The 17,500-nt window shown below is 45.5% G+C and overlaps 1 protein-coding gene across 4 annotated transcripts in view; it reads right to left on the bottom strand.

Moving 5' to 3' along the window:
* The window catches only part of LOC105890388 (MAP7 domain-containing protein 1-like), a 57,830-nt gene that overhangs the window by 11,399 nt on the left and 28,931 nt on the right, over positions 1-17,500 (bottom strand). The window contains exons 3-8 of one of the 4 annotated variants that reach the window (XM_031585907.2): positions 15,086-15,154; positions 14,604-14,624; positions 8,606-8,769; positions 7,120-7,228; positions 5,190-5,294; positions 1,647-1,766 (exon numbers count right to left, since the gene is read on the bottom strand). In XM_031585907.2, coding sequence (XP_031441767.1) covers positions 1,647-1,766; positions 5,190-5,294; positions 7,120-7,228; positions 8,606-8,769; positions 14,604-14,624; positions 15,086-15,154 — 588 coding nt within the window. The remainder of the gene's footprint in view (positions 1-1,646; positions 1,767-5,189; positions 5,295-7,119; positions 7,229-8,605; positions 8,770-14,603; positions 14,625-15,085; positions 15,155-17,500) is intronic. The other 3 variants (XM_031585908.2, XM_012816412.3, XM_012816413.3) reach the window with 3 other exon arrangements.

Below are 17,500 nucleotides of genomic sequence, written 5' to 3'. Positions count from 1 at the left end.
ATGACACCCATCTAAACCAGCGTCCAGCATCCCCTCCACCAGGACTTATCATCTAAACCAGCGTCCAGCTTCCCTCCACCATGACACCCATCTAAACCAGCGTCCAGCATCCCCTACACCAGGACTTATCATCTAAACCAGCGTCCAGCTTCCCTCCACCATGACACCCATCTAAACCAGCGTCCAGCATCCCTCCACCATGACACCCATCTAAACCAGCGTCCAGCATCCCCTACACCAGGTGCCATCATCTGGATCGGGCTTTTACTTCCGCTGTTCTACTGGTTCTAGTGGTTCGCTGAGGGGAAGCAGGAACACTGGAACCACAAGGTCGAGGAAGGGAACACAACATAGCACCCGTCCAAAACCAGGATCCAGCAGGATATAATATAACTTCTACTATTCTGAAGGGGGCTTCCCGAGGGGTCAAGGGTCACGCTGGGAGTCTAGGGCGGTGGTTCTCAAACTGTGTGTGTGTGTGAGTGTGTGTGTGTGTGTTTGTGGCGTTGTAGGGCGGTGGTTCTCAAACTGTGTGTGTGTGTGTGTGTGTGTGTGTGTGTATGTGTGTGTGTGTGTGTGTGTGTGTGTGGCGTTGTAGGGCGGTGGTTCTCAAACTGTGTGCCGTTGGAATTAGTCTTAGTCCATGACATTTAAACAGAACACATCTTAAGGTCAGAGGTCAACCATTACTCAGCGGGGTTGCTTGGATATCAACTGAAGACCCAAATATCAATTAATCTATTAGGACTGATAACAGGGCTGTAGACTTATATGTATAATATGTTTTATATCTATTATGACTGATAACAGGGCTGTAGACTTATATGTATAATATGTTTTATATCTAGTATGACTGTTTAACAGGGCTGTAGACTTATATGTATAATATGTTTTATATCTATTATGACTGTTTAACAGGGCTGTAGACTTATATGTATAATATGTTTTATATCTAGTATGACTGATAACAGGGCTGTAGACTTATATGTATAATATGTTTTATATCTAGTATGACTGATAACAGGGCTGTAGACTTATATGTATAATATGTTTTATATCTATTATTACTGTATAACCGGGCAGCAGACTAATATGTATATGTATTATATGTTTTATATATATGATGACTGATAACAGGGCTGTAGACTTATATGTATAATATGTTTTATATCTATTATTACTGTATAACCGGGCAGCAGACTAATATGTATATGTATTATATGTTTTATATATATGATGACTGATAACAGCTGTAGACTTATATGTATATGTATATGTATATGTTTTATATCTATTATGACTGTATAACAGCTGTAGACTTATATGTATATGTATAATATGTTTTATATCTATGATGACTGTATAACAGCTGTAGACTTATATGTATATGTATAATATGTTTTATATCTATTATGACTGTTTAACAGGGCTGTAGACTTGTGTACATATGTGTATGTACAATATGCACAGACCCCATGATCTAACCCAGCAGTGTATAATGTGTATGTTCCTAGGACAGAAAGAGAATAGACACTTAATATGTACAAGACACACCACAGATAACTGACCTACAAAATACTGTGACATTTCAACATTCCAGTGTGTGTTTTCACTCCTGAAACACCTCGGGGTCAGAGGTTACTCACGGGGGTCGCTGCTGTTGAGAAGGGTGGCAGCGCTGCGACTGCGGGCCAGGAAGGAGAGGGTTGGCGTCATGAGCCGCTCCACGATGCGGCTCTCCCACGGGCTCAGACGCAGGCTGCGGGCTGGGAGAGAGGGGGGGGGGGGGGGGGGGGGCGGAGATCAGTGTCATCAGCGTCAGTGGCACACTCACTTACCCACAATACACTGGGCTGTGTGTGTGACCCTGCCTGATCTGGAGTCAGTTTCAACTAGACATAGCCTCAGGTAACATCCCTAAAGAAGCTCAGAAAAGCAAAAACACCTATCCATAGACAAATACATATGATAGCAATAAATGCACTACACAACTACCTTAGCCTAACTAACTAAATGCACTGCATTGCATTGCACTAAAACTCAAAACCCTCTTAGATCAAAGGCATCTCTGGAGACTGATTTTCATGTTTACTCTATGGAATGACTGTTGGGATAATGTCTGATCATTTACAGTCACTTCACACTGACCCACTGCTCCAGACAGAGACTCTGCTCAAGTATAAGACTACAAGGGATCGAACCCAAAGTCTCTCTGGCTCTCTGTCCTAAAGGATCCCAAACAGAGACTTTGGGGGAGATAATGAGTGTTATTCTTGAGACTTTGGGGAGATAATGAGTGTTATTCTTGAGATCCCAACATGCACCGGCATGCCATCCTGTATCTCAGCAGTACGTTTGCATTAGTGGTGTTTGTTTGAATCAGAGGGACTGCACCTTCACGTTGCAGTTTTGATGTGCAGGAATGCAGATTTAGTCCCAATTATTTTTTTATTAAGAGCAACCCCACACTGAGGTACCGCAACCCCAAGTAGCTCAAAGTGACTTTCATTTTCATGTAAACTCCGCTGTACAAAATTAAAGAGCTATCTACCTCACCAGTAATCTGCGTCAACAACAACAACAACAACAACAACATCTATTCTAATTCAGTTAATTACCTAAAATCAGTGTAATATTTCCTCAGCTCATCCATGTCACATGCTGTATATTGTGTGCTCAGCATTACCTAGACTTCTGAGATGCACTCAAAAGAATTGACACTGATTTCCGTTCAGTTTAATGATGTTCTTTTGAGGCCTGTGTGTCCCGTAGCTAATACCACTTCGGCCCTATCCGTAAAACACATGTTCATACATGAAGAACAACATTTTGACACACCGACACGTACAAACTGGGACAGGCACAGAATACACAAACAGACATCTTAGGGTCTCCACTGTGCTAGAGATGGGGGACTCTAACATGGTGGGACACAAACCTGGCAACACAGACATCTTAGGGTCTTTGCTCCACTGTGCTAGAGATGGGGGACTCTAACATGGTGGGACACAAACCTGGCAACACAAGACATCTTAGGGTCTTTGCTCCACTGTGCTAGAGATGGGGGACTCTAACATGGTGGGGACACAAACCTGGCAACACAGACAGACCTTAATCTCCAGCTCTGTGCCACGGTGTCTGTTTTGCAATCGCTGAACTGAGCAGCCATTTTCTGGTCAGTTACACAACAGCGGTGTGCGTACCCAGACAGACGCATTAAACATATGGGCACAAGCAAAGCTCATACACACACACACACACACACACGCACACACACACACATCGACATGTAAAACAGATAGCACACACACACAGACACACACATCGACATGTAAAACAGATATAGCACACACACACACACACACACACACACACACACACACACACACTAGCAGAGGGATTACATCTCTGCCCACGCTCACCCAAACCAACTGCCGATACACACCTACACACCGAATGTCTGTGAACAATGATAAGCTGCTTGATTTGCACACCCACACATATATATATATATACATATATCATACATATATATATATACAGTATATGTAAAGCACAATGGAGATGGTATTTCAAGCCCACAGTAGAAAAGCTCAATCCAAAACCATAAGAGCCATGGCGTTGTGGCTGAGTGAAGTACATCCAAGGTCGTAGATCAAGTGTGCACTTCTCCGGCTGGACATTTTTACTACATGGTACACCGCTCCATCAGCCCCCCCCCCCCCCAGCCCCACCCTCCCCCGTTGCTAGGCAACTGCAGGCTCCTCCAATGCAGCAGGATGATCTCTGCACAGATGTGTGCTGCTGCGGCTTCAGGAGGCTTGCTCTTAAGAAACCCCACTCCACCCCACAAAATAAACCTGGGTTACACGCTCACTATACACAGTGATATAGGCTATGGCTATCCATTCACAGTGCTATACGCTATGGCTATCCATTCACAGTGCTATAGCCTATCCATTCACAGTGCTATACGCTATGGCCTATCCATTCACAGTGATATAGGCTATAGGCTATCCATTCACAGTGCTATACGCTATGGCTATCCATTCACAGTGCTATAGCCTATCCATTCACAGTGCTATACGCTACGGCTATCCATTCACAGTGCTATAGGCTATAGGCTATAGGCTATACAGTCTGCCGCAACCTCAGGTTCATAAACCACAAAAGACAAACAGGCCCATATAGCGAATGGCATTGTGACAAAAAGCCTACGGTCTTATAGGCTATATAGCAATTGGTGTATACATTTACACACAAAAAATTACTTTAAATATGTGAAGCTGTTTAACTCTTCTTCCCATTCATATATTCCATGGATTGCTTCAGTTTATTTATTTATCTAGTCATGTATCTGCAGTATCCTCATCTTAGTAAGGTGATTAAGACGTCTTGCTAATATACTGACTACATATAATATAATATATACTTGCAATTATGTCTAGGCTGTAAAATATTGCAAGGGCACAGTCCTCTGGTGTAGGCAGTAAAGTTCTAATTACTTCCACATTTTTAATTAAACAACTCAACAGAGATGAAATTAAGTCGGTGTCAGATAACGCTTGCTAGCACAGCAGCTAGAGACTTAGCCTTGGAGGGGTAACTTCATCATATCACACTGTAGATATCTGGCTACTTGTGGTTACGTGGTTATATGCAAATGTGCCCACTACCTCTGCCACCACTAACACAGCATCACTGACAGAGAGGAGGAGTGGACATCCACATCAACACAAGAGGGGAGGAGATTGTCATGACAACCTATCAATGGTGTCGCTGTGGATACAAGGAGCCATCACAAGGGCATGGACAGAGACTGATGTGAGGACTGATCAAAATGCAATTAGGGAGGGAACATATGTAAATAAACAATAGAGAACCAAACAAAAACAACAACAACAACAACAACCACAACTCCCACGATGCAAGAACAGGCGTGGGTGAGAGGATGAGGAAGAGGAGGAAGAGGAATGTGTGAATGACCAACCACCAAGCACAGGCAAGCAGACAGAAGCACCAGAAACCAAACCAAACCAAACACCCACCAGCCCAAATTAACTCAAAACTGACCAAAAATAAACAAACAAAAATCAGATCGGGTGAGGATTTGGAGGACGGTGAGGGGCGAGTGGGGGGTAAGGTCACAGGTCAAAGGTGACACTGACACTGACACGGCTCGTCCTTACTTCTGCTGGGCGAGTTCCAGAGCGTGGCAGAGGACTTGGACAGCCTGCTGTTAATGACAGGCTCCAGTTGCCTCGGCAGGTTGACCGTGGAGGCCGAGCATCTGCCTGCGACGGAAGAGAAGGCAACACACAACACACACACACACTCAGTTCACTTCACAAGGAGTGCCAGGAAGGAGCCTGGTCAGGGCCCCATCTCCCGGTCATGACGCCATCATCTGAAGAATCCCCCGCTACCTTTCCCCAACCCTGATCTTGTTGAGGGGGGCCAGAGATGTAGGAGGTGTGGGCTGTAACTTCATGCAGTCCGGAAGGACTAAGGCTAGAGAAAACTCCAGAGGCCAATCTAGAATGTTCTCTGGCTCTCATGTCACAGTTTTAGCCAGACAGTCATGAAGTCAATGACTCATCAAACTCCTGATCAGGGTCCGCTCAACAACTTAGAACCTGATAAAAACGTATAAAAAAAAGAGGAACTAGACTTTTACATGAGAAAGTGTGAACAAAAACACTCAAATACAGACAGACAGTGTAACAGACACACAGATAAATACACATACGTATAGTAATGGGACAGATATGGACAGACGTCAAAGAAAAGCGAATGGAAAACAGCAAAAATGTAGAAAAAAACAAACAAAAACATAAATCCACATAAACATTATCAATGAACAATCTACGCCAGTAGAAGGGTACTGTAACTTCCTCAAGAGATGTTTATTGAACCCAGATTCTCCTGTATGTGACAGAGAGCCGTACACATCCAGAAGAACACAAGCGCTTTAATAAAGGAGCGCTTCTCGTAACCTCCGTGACCCTCGCAACACCGTGTGGGGTTCTAAGCCGGGCGTTCACACGTAACCCCTTAAAGAGACAGGTTCTCACAGACCCCTGTTACAGTAGCCCTTCTCAGCCTCACACTGCCTGACTAATGAGACACGTCCTCTCCTCCACTGCCTGAAGGAGGGAAAGGATCAACAACAAAACAACACAAAAAACAACACAACAAAGAAACAACCATGACGACAAAGGTTGAAGGTCAGGTAGCCATTGTGATGAAACCAAACAAATAAAATAAAATAATGTAACATAAAATAAATGAATTAATAAATAAATAAAAATACAGAATTGGTCAGTTCCTCTTCCTTCACTTTTGGTTCTGTGTAACCTCAGAACAGATCACAGCAGAGTAGCTAACTGTAGAAATAACAACATGGTTGCCTTCACTGCGGACTGTGAGCCATGTTAAAGCAAATACCTCAGAACAGACAACGACCTACAGAAGTATTATCCATTCCTCTCAGTCTCCATTTGTCAGTGAATAGCCTGATTACAGAGAATATAGGCTGCTTTATTATGTTTCATCAAGTTCATGGACACCATTGAGTTTTGTGTTGTGTGGTGGAGTGTTTCGTTGTGTTGTGTTGTATTGTGTTGTGTTGTGTTGTGAGGTGTGCGGTTGTGTTGTGTTGTATTGTGTTGTGTTGTGAGGTGTGCGGTTGTGTTGTGTTGTATTGTGTTGTGTTGTGTTGTGTTGTGAGGTGTGCGGTTGTGTTGTGTTGTATTGTGTTGTGTTGTGTTGTATTGTGTTGTGTTGTGTTGTGAGGTGTGCGTGTGTTGTGTTGTATTGTGTTGTGTTGTGTTGTGTTGTGTTGTGTGTGTTGTGTTGTGTTGTGAGGTGTGCGGTTGTGTTGTGTTGTATTGTGTTGTGTTGTGTTGTATTGTGTTGTGTTGTGTTGTGTTGTGAGGTGTGCGGTTGTGTTGTGTTGTATTGTGTTGTGTTGTGTTGTATTGTGTTGTGTTGTGTTGTGTTGTGAGGTGTGCGGTTGTGTTGTGTTGTGAGGTGTGCGGTTGTGTTGTGTTGTGTTGTGTTGTGTTGTGTTGTGTGGTGTTGCGTTGTGTGGTGTGCGGTTGTGTTTGGGTCACTCACTTTCCCTGCGGGACGTCTGGTTGAGTCCGCCGGCCCAGGACCAGCGCTGCTGTCGGATCTCGGCCCACGTCTTTTTGGTTGACCTCTTGATGGCTGACTCATACCTCTCCTGTCGTGGTGGAGAAGGACACGAGTTAATGCTGTGTTTCAGAACACTTCAATTTGGCCTTAAGTGAGCCACTATACGGCACGCTGTTGAGAGTCCCAACAATCAAAGTGTACCCTCTTTACTATCCTTAGATAACCTATAAACACTACGTCCAGCTGGTTCAGGTGGGGTGTCTGAGAGCAGGGAAGACAAATACTGCATTAATATCTAACGCTGGGTCCGCCCTGGTCTTCATCATGACTGCTCCTCATCCTCCCCTCATCTCTCTGCAGAGTGTGTCTTTGAGGAAACAACCCAATGCTTTTACAGTGACACCGTGATGACTGCATGTCTTCATCTTGTGGAATATGCCTTTTAGAAACACGGACACTCTTTTTATAGACACACGTGATAACGGAATATGCCTTTTAGAAACACGGACACTCTTTTTATCGACACACCTGATAACATCTTCACCTTATTCCTCTGCAGACTGTGTCAACCAGTGCTTTTACGGTAACATCATTATGACTGTGTGTCCTCATCTTGTTCCCCTAGCGAGCCATTATGCCTGGTAGAAACACAGGCACTCTTTCCACTGTAACGGCATCATGGCTGCCACTCCTCACCTTATCTCTCACAGTGTGTGTGTGTGTGTGTGTGTGTGTGTGTGTGTGTGTGTCTGTGTGTGTGTGTGTCACAGAGTGTGCCTTTAAGGAAACAACTACTGCTTTTACAGTGACACTGTGATGACAGCCGGTCCCCATGTTGTTCCTCTATCTAGTGTGCCTAGTTAGAAACATGGCCACTCTTAAACACAGTAAAGGTCCGTCCACACTGTCAACAACAAATAACCGTAACTGCAAAAGCTAGTTTTAAATATCGTTCCAGTTTAAAAAACGAACGGCAACGTCCACACCATCTATTTTAACGGTGATGACATGAAGGGCGATATTTGTGGTCATCACTTTCAGAGCAATTGTGTGAACGACAGAAACACTGACAGCCAATCAGAATCCATCGAAATTTGAAAGGCGTTACATTAAAAGATAAAGGATATTTCTGAGAGGCTTGCCTTATCATTGGTCAGTGCGGACGCTCATATTGTCATAGTTACAGTTATTGTTCTAGTTATCATTGGTCAGTGCGGACGCTCATATTGTCATAGTTACAGTTATTGTTCTAGTTCTCGTTGGTCAGTGCGGACGCTCATATTGTCATAGTTACAGTTATTGTTCTAGTCATCGTTGGCAGGGTGGACGCTCATAGTGTCATAGTTACAGTTATCGTTATAGTTATCATTGGTCAGTGTGGACGCTCATATTGTCATAGTTACAGTTATTGTTCTAGTTCTCGTTGGCAGGGTGGAGAACCTCTTATCCCTGTTCCCCCCCTCACCTTGTTCCTCTCCAGCTTCTCCCTCTGGCGTTCCTCCAGGAGGGAGCGTCTCTTCTCGGTCTTCAGACGCTGCTCCTCCAGCTTCCTGCGCCGGTCCTCCAGCTGGCTCTCCCGCAGACGCCGCGCCTTCTCCTCCTTCTCCAGCCACTGGGCCTTCTTTACAGCTGCAGGGGGCAGAGTTCACAGGTCAAAGGTCAAGTTCAAGTGGGTTTGGGGCGCGGGGGTTGGTGGCAAACCTGGGTTCCATTCCACTTCTCTTTGCTTCCCTCACCTGTGTGAGACATACCTTACAGAACTCACCTGAGGAGAGAGATGTATATTGTACTCAGCCTAGAGCTCACTGAAGCTAACTATTTTTGTAGACAGTGGGTTGTAGGCCTGGATTGTGTTCCACCTCTCTTTACTAACTGATCCCTTACTTGTGTGACAAACACTTGGGGAACGAAATGTATGTTGTATTTCAGTCTGGAGCTCACTAAAGTGAACTGTCTTTGAACACGGGGCCCTGGAGCTCACTAAAGTGAACTGTCTTTGAACACGGGGCCCTGGAGCTCACTAAAGTGAACTGTCTTTGAACACGGGGCCCTGGAGCTCACTAAAGTGAACTGTCTTTGAACACGGGGCCCTGGAGCTCACTAAAGTGAACTGTCTTTGAACACGGGGCCCTGGAGCTCACTAAAGTGAACTGTCTTTGAACACTGGGCCCCTGGAGCTCACTAAAGTGAACTGTCTTTGAACACTGGGCCCCTGGAGCTCACTAAAGTGAACTGTCTTTGAACACTGGGCCCTGGAGCTCACTAAAGTGAACTGTCTTTGAACACGGGGCCCTGGAGCTCACTAAAGTGAACTGTCTTTGAACACGGGGCCCTGGAGCTCACTAAAGTGAACTGTCTTTGAACACGGGGCCCTGGAGCTCACTAAAGTGAACTGTCTTTGAACACGGGGCCCTGGAGCTCACTAAAGTGAACTGTCTTTGTACACGGGGCCCTGGAGCTCACTAAAGTGAACTGTCTTTGTACACGGGGCCCTGTGGGGACTCAGTCTGGAGCTCACTAAAGTGAACTGTCTTTGTACACGGGGCCCTGGAGCTCACTAAAGTGAACTGTCTTTGTACACGGGGCCCTGGAGCTCACTAAAGTGAACTGTCTTTGTACACGGGGCCCTGGAGCTCACTAAAGTGAACTGTCTTTGAACACAGGGCCCTGGAGCTCACTAAAGTGAACTGTCTTTGTACACAGGGCCCTGGAGCTCACTAAAGTGAACTGTCTTTGAACACGGGGCCCTGGAGCTCACTAAAGTGAACTGTCTTTGAACACAGGGCCCTGGAGCTCACTAAAGGGAACTGTCTTTGAACACGGGGCCCTGGAGCTCACTAAAGTGAACTGTCTTTGTACACTGGGCCCTGGAGCTCACTAAAGTGAACTGTCTTTGAACACTGGGCCCTGGAGCTCACTAAAGTGAACTGTCTTTGAACACTGGGCCCTGTGGGGACGTGGCAAGCCTGGGTTATACTCCTTCTTTTTACTCTCTGACTCCCCTGATTGAGGGCCTCACCCACGGTACGTGGCAAACAAACTCACATTGAGGGCAGAAATATCAGCGCACAGCTGCAACTGTTACTGTAACCATGGGAATGAGAAGGAAGGCATGGCAACCCTGTGTTGGGTTTGAATCTTTATTTGATCAGAATTCTACTGATCTTCATTGATTTTGTATTTATGTGACACACGTGCGCATACACAACATACATGCGGCTCGATTCACAACTGACTTGAGGGCAGAAATGCATGCTGGTGTACTGGGCGCTCTGAAGTTGTGTGTGTGTGTGTGTGTGTGTGTGTGTGTGTGTGTGTGTGTGTGTGTGTGTGTGTGTGTGTGTGTGTGTGTGTGTGTGTGTGTGTGTGTGTGTGTGTGTGTGTGTGTGTGTGTTTGTGTGTTTGTGTGTGTGTGTGTGTGTGTGTCTGAAGTTGAGTGATTTGTGGAGTTGTCCCCCTGGGAATTTGAGGAAATTGTTTCTACATGTCACTTGGCTACACCATTCTACAAAATGGCGGCTAATGTTCTCCTACTAACTGGAGTAATAATGTGTGTGTGTGTGTGTGTGTGTGTGTGTGTGTGTGGGAGTGCATGCTGCAGTTTTTCACTGTGGAAAAGAGAACCACTGGTGACTCATTTCATTTCACTTTGTTGTGGGGGTTCTCTAGATGTCTTCCCCTGGTGTGGACATCACTGTGTGTGTGTGTGTGTGTGTGTGTGTGTGTGTGTGTGTGTGTGTGTGTGTGTGTGTGTGTGTGTGTGTGTGTGTGTGCGCGTGTGTGTGTGTGTGTGTGTGTGTGTGTGTGTGTACGTTCTCTAGATGTCTTCCCCTGGTGTGGACATGCAGTGAGGAGGGGTGTGTGTGTGTGTGTGTGTGAGTGTGTGTGTGTGTGTGTGTGTGTGTGTGTGTGTGTGTGTGCGTGGACGTGCAGTGGGGAGGGGTGTGAGGTCTGCTCCGCCTACTCCTCCACACGTTCGGAAGCGTAGGAGATAAAGAGTGGAAAATATGGGACATGAGATAGAGGACTTTTACTGCCCTGCTCTGAGAGGGGAGACGCCCACTTTTGTGTATGTGTGTGTGTGTGTGTGTGTGTGTGTGTGTGTTTGTGTGTGTGTGTGTGTGTGTGTGTGTGTGTGTGTGTGTGTGTGTGTGTGTGCGCGCGTGTGTGCGTGTGTGTGTGTGTGTTTGTCTGTCTGTCGGGGGAACTAAACGTCACTTAGTTACTTTAACATGCTTCCTTTCTGTGACTATTATATAAATAACAGGATTTTTTTTACACTTACTTGCTACTTCGTTTTAAGTGACTGCAATATGAAGTACTCTAATTACAGACCCAGACAGACATAATAATAAGATGATTTAGATAAGGGGATGCTCTCAAAACAAACAAACAAACGAAAAAACAAACAAATAAATAAATAAACAGACAGAGAGATAAGGCTGAATGGGAGCACTAGTGTTGGGAGCGATGGCCTTCTGCAGTATGTAATTAAGTTCCAGACAAGGCTAGAATGGGTGTGTGTGTGTGTGTGTGTGTGTGTGTGTGTGTGTGTGTGTGTGTGTGTGTGTAATTAAGTTCCAGCTGACTACAGCAGCGATTCCATCTTTAAGTTCCAGATTCTAATAAGCAATAAAGTGGCAGTCTGGGTTCCTTATTTAAGAGCGGCAGCGTGTGGCGTGCCGGCGGTGAGCTGATCTCGGCACAGCGGGCCTCCCCTAAGGCAGCCACGGCACATTACACACACACACACACCCGCGCACACACACACACGCTGGAATTTCCTGTTTTTCAGTCACAACCACACACACGCACAAACACACACACACATACACTAACACTCACTCACACACAGACACACTTTCACACAAATACACACAGTCTCACACACACATATATACACACACACAAACTCATCCACAATACACTTGCCTACAACACAGCACAGAGACACATCCAGTGAGATGTGAGGGAGAGTTTAACATGGTTAAAGGTGGAGGGGGTTGGGGGAACGACAGGAAATGCTACAATTGGCCTCACACACTACAATTGGCCTCACACACTACAATTGGCCTCATACACTACAATTGGCCTCACACACTACAATTGGCCCCACACACTACAATTGGCCTCACACAGATGTGGAAACGGGTGAAGGATTCGCTCTGAGTGAATGAGTGAATAAATGAATGAATGAATGAATGAGTGAATGCATGAGTGAATTATTTCTCGTTATTGTTACCAGCTGTAATTCAGTAAAATGAAGTGAATTAATGCATTAATATTCAGTGCTTTCACTTGAAGTGAATTAATGCATTAATGTTCAGTGCTTTCACTTGGCAGACCAAATTCTAAAGCACTTATAACCCTAATATTCCAGCAGCTTTTCTCCTTCACGGATTCCTTACAATTCTCATGAATACGGATTTGGATTGCGAGGACATAGAAAATTCCCTTTTTATAGTAAGAATAAATGGAATTAGCCTAGTTTACTTCCACTCTAACATCTCTGCCTCACTCCAACATTAGCTCCCAGTAATGCGGGCAACACTAGCACTTAACACTGTAATCACATTAGGGGGGCTCGCACACACACACACACACACACACACACGCTGATTTACACACACAGACACAGCCGAGCCTCTGGAGGGGTGCATTGTTGAGGCTACATGTGGCATTAAGGTCTCATCTCTCTCTCCCTCTATCTCTCTCCCTATCTGTCTCTCTCTCTTTCCCTCTCTCTCTCCCCCTCTCCCTCTCTATCTGTCTGTCTCTCCTTCTCTCTCTCTATCTGTCTGTCTCTCCTTCTCTCTCTCTATCTGTCTGTCTCTCCTTCTCTCTCTCTATCTGTCTGTCTGTCTGTCTCTCTCTCTCTGTATCTGTCTCTCTCTCTCTCTCTCTATCTGTCTCTTGCACACACACACACACACACATGCAGTACTGTATATATAAACACACATTTCTATATATTATATGTTCTCACTCACATACTAACATACTTTCACACACTAAACTAAACTACACAAACACACTCACACACACACACACACACACACACACACACACTAAACTACACCACACACACACACTAAACTACACCACACACACACTAAACTACACCACACACACACACACACACACACACACACACATATTTGACAGCGAGCTGCCATTGCATTTAACATCGCAAACATCTCTTCTCTCTCTTGTACTCTCGCTACAAAGTCTGCCTCTCTATCCGAAACCTCCCGCGGCTGCCGATTCACAGTGGAATATTTCAGCAGGGTGATAGCTGTGACTGAGGGGAGGTAATTACACCAGCCTCAGCCTCAGCCTCAGCCTCAGCCTCAGCGAGAGGCCATGCCTGACTGCAGTTAAATGGCTCCATCTTTTTAACTCAACGCAGCGCAGGCCTCTCCAGACGCGCTCCATAAAGTCGTTCAGGAGCAGCGGGGAGAGCAGGTCTGATGCAGGAGGCGGACATATTCAACGGATGTTATGGATACGAGAGAGGAATACTGAATTCTTTTAAAGCAATAATTCAAAATCGCCTCATTATTTTGCCTTTATTTTTTTTTATACAATGGATGTCACAAAACAGCGCTAGTTTGAACTTTGAAATTCATTTGTTTAAAGAATTGGTTCGATCCACATGAGAACAGTAGAGGGGTCGTGGGCAGTGAAAGATGGACTTGTTATTAAATGGACCTCTGTAGCCGACTGGAAATGAATAACGTACCTCAGACCCAATTCAATGGAAAGAGGCAAACATCATTTCAGAAGCAGGCATTAAATAAGAAGCATGCCCCGATCTCAAACACCATCCCGGCGTGGAGAGGTCTATTATCGTGTGTGTTTCTGTGTGTGTGTGTGTGTGTGTGTGTGTGTGTGTGTGTGTGTGTGTGTGTGTGTGTGTATGTGTGTGTGTGGGTGTGTTACGAATGCACAGGCACCTCTCCACATGTCATGGGCCACTTACTTACTTCAGCTAACCACGTCATTAACGCCTTCAGGAGATCAGGACCAAAGCGATCCCATGAAGACGTCTAAGGAAGTCTGTTCTGAGTGTGAGGGGAGAGTGAGGGGGCGGTGCGGTTGCGGGTCGGTTTAATTTGGTCCTGCATGGCATCTGACTGACAGCTGTCATCCGTCTGTGAACTGTTATGCAAGGTGTCTATATGGATTATAGCTAAGGCTGAAAAATGAAACGATTTGCAATCTTATAGCATACATCACTACATTAGATATGCATGCAATACGGGTTTCATATTTCTGTGGACTGCAGTTATCGGCCATGCTCTCTCTACGCGCCGTTGCTCTTGCAGTTCAGTTGCCATGGGAACCGGTGTTTTAAAAAAAAAACACACAAAAAGGGATCAAGTTGATTGAGATGAGCGGCATGATGATGCAGAATTGGCATGGGGGATTAGCACTGAGACACGTCACGTCACGGGACTTACCTTGCTCAAGGGTACGCTCCTCTGCAGCGTCAGAGAGAGGGCACAAGGACACACACACACACACACACACACATCAGTCACCCCACAGAGGGCAACACACACACAGACGCATGTCAGTGCCGTAAAACACACACACACACACAGTAGTCAGCGGGTCAGGCTTGCAAGAGCAGGGAGAGATTTGGGTTGGCAGTGAATATCGAAACAACGAGGACAAGGGAGTCGGTAGCTCTGGTTAAAACAATCTGTTTTTTTTTTTACCAGATGTGAGGGGTTGCAATGTCACTGCAACACAGGAGATTCTAACCGACCCTTGACCCTTCATAATGGGAATTAATGAATTTCCTCTTTCCATGGTGGCAAATGTCTCACGGAAGTAAAAACACATTTCTATCTAAATCAAGATATAAATATATTCTACATTATTATTATTATATTATATTATAATTATTATACGACTATTAATTAGTTCATTTTCTCACCTATGTACTTGGCCCTCTCTTCCCGGCGCTGCTTGGCCTGCTTCTGCTTCTGTTCAGAGTTCTTCCCATCTGAAAGACACAAACATAAATATAATATAATATAATATAATATAATATAATCATCTGAAAGACACAAACATACATATAATATAATATAATATAGTCATCTGAAAGACACAAACATAAATATAATATAATATAATCTAATATAATATGATTTAGTCATCTGAAAGACACAAACATACATATAATATAATATAATATAATATGATATAGTCATGTCAATTTTACCTAAATTTCCCTCGGGATTAATAAAGTATCCATCTATCCATCTATCTATCTATCTATGTGAAAGACACAAACATAAATATAATATAATATAATATAATATGATATAGTAATTTAAAAGACACAAACGCAGGAGACACACAGATTCAGACACATGCTTAGGCTCGCATTCATTCATTGAGAACACACTTCTATACCAAGCCAATTACAAACACTATGTAATATATATAGAACGTATAATATAATATAATATAAAATGATATAATACAATATAAAATGATATAATATAACACAACTGGTACCAGCATCCTAATAAATAATCACAACAATATGTAGTTTTCTAATGGGAGGAATATACTGATTGGAAAAGGTGATGAAGGGATGACTCTTGGACTGACTTTTGCAGACAGAAATGTGTTGTTGTCTCCCTTTAAGGATGACTTCATGGCTGAATGGGGCGTCCCTCATCACACACTGATGAGTACTCTAAGGCTAATCGAATCCTGGCGAGCAAACGCTCCGTCTTGTGCGTTTCCCAAGGACCCGAGTCAACTGCTTTTAATTCAAATCAATGCCAGTTGGGACGCTGCACATTTTCCTTTCCTGTTCTAAAACTGCTTTGCTAATGAACAGCAGTTTTTTTTCTCTCCCTCTAAATTCAAGGACAAGCTTTCCCCCCTTGCCGGGTGAAGTATTTGATTATCACTCAGTCGTCGGCGGTAAAAGCCTAACATTCAGTCAGTCTTTGGTCACCCTGAGGGCCGGTCCCATGTTACCGTCCTCGGGCTCCTGCAGGGGAGGCTCTGCTTTGATGGCACCCTGTGCAGAGGGAGGGGGCGGGGGGGGGGGGCCTAAGGAGGAGGTGCAGAGGGAGGGGAGGGGGGGGAGGAGGGGAGGGGGGAGGGGGGAGGCCCTGAGGAGGAGGTGCAGAGGGAGGGGGGAGGGGGAGGCCCTGAGGAGGTGCAGAGCTCCATTATAAATGTGTCTCCACTATGCAATATGTATGCAGCGCTTTTCTCCGAGAAGAACGCTGGTGCAGCCTCACTGCGACGGACCCGTCTCCATGGCAACAGGCCTCTCACTCCACCCCCTCGTTTGCTCCCTCTCTCCCTCCCTCTCTCTCTCTCCCTCCCTCCCTCTCTCTCTCTCTCTCTCCCTCCCTCTCTCTCCGACCATCAAAGAGTTCCATCACTGAGCTCGTCAACCATCAAGATGGTCCAACTAGTGAAGCACACACACCCTACACACACACCCCACACACACACACACACACACACACACACACACACACACACACACACACACACACACACACACACACACACACACACACACACACACACCATTCCTCCAGTCTGTCTGCAGCTCCGGCCCCTAAAACAAAAGTGAACTAGCTAAGCGTCTTTCCCCCACTCCCCCTTCCGGCACGTTTGGCTCTCTGCCAAAGCCATCTGCCTGGGGAGGGGAGGGGGGCGATGGGCAGGGGGGCGATGGGCTGGGGAGGGGGGCGATGGGCGGGGGGGGGAGGGGGGCGATGGGCAGGGGGGCGATGGGCAGGGGGGGTGTGGGGGGCACATGCCACAGACAGGGCCTTCTGTGGACGTCCACATGTTCTGTTGGCATGTGACGAGTGTGGGAAAGCAGACTAGATGCAGTTTCATTAGGGCTGTCAGTAGCTCCTCTCAATTAACAGCATTTGCATGTTTAGGACATGAGCGTAAAATCTTCATTTTGCATTCCTCTTAATTCAAGACAAATATCTATGCCTGCATATGGCATGAACTCGCATCCATGCTTTCTGTGTGTGTGTAGGGGGGGTGTGTGTGTGTGTGTATAGGGTGTGTGTGTGTGTAGGGTGTACTGCGCCCAGGTGTACTGCGCAGACAGACACAGCACGCTGGCCAAAATGTCTGACCCCAGTTTCCAGTCATTTAGTCTGTGCAGCCCTGTCTGCGCTCATGAAGGCAGCATCCGTACGTGAAGCCTGATGAAGATGTGCAGACAAGAGACGAGATGAACAGGACGACTACAGAAGCCCGCTAGTGCTACCATCTATCACACACACAGGGCAGATGCTAGATACGCTAGATGCTAGTGCTAACCATGCTAGTGCTACCGTCTATCACA

Source organism: Clupea harengus, chromosome 19 (genome assembly GCF_900700415.2).
Source record: "Clupea harengus chromosome 19, Ch_v2.0.2, whole genome shotgun sequence".
In the NCBI taxonomy this organism is placed as follows: domain Eukaryota; kingdom Metazoa; phylum Chordata; class Actinopteri; order Clupeiformes; family Clupeidae; genus Clupea; species Clupea harengus.
This window is presented reverse-complemented; position numbering and strand designations above follow the sequence as displayed.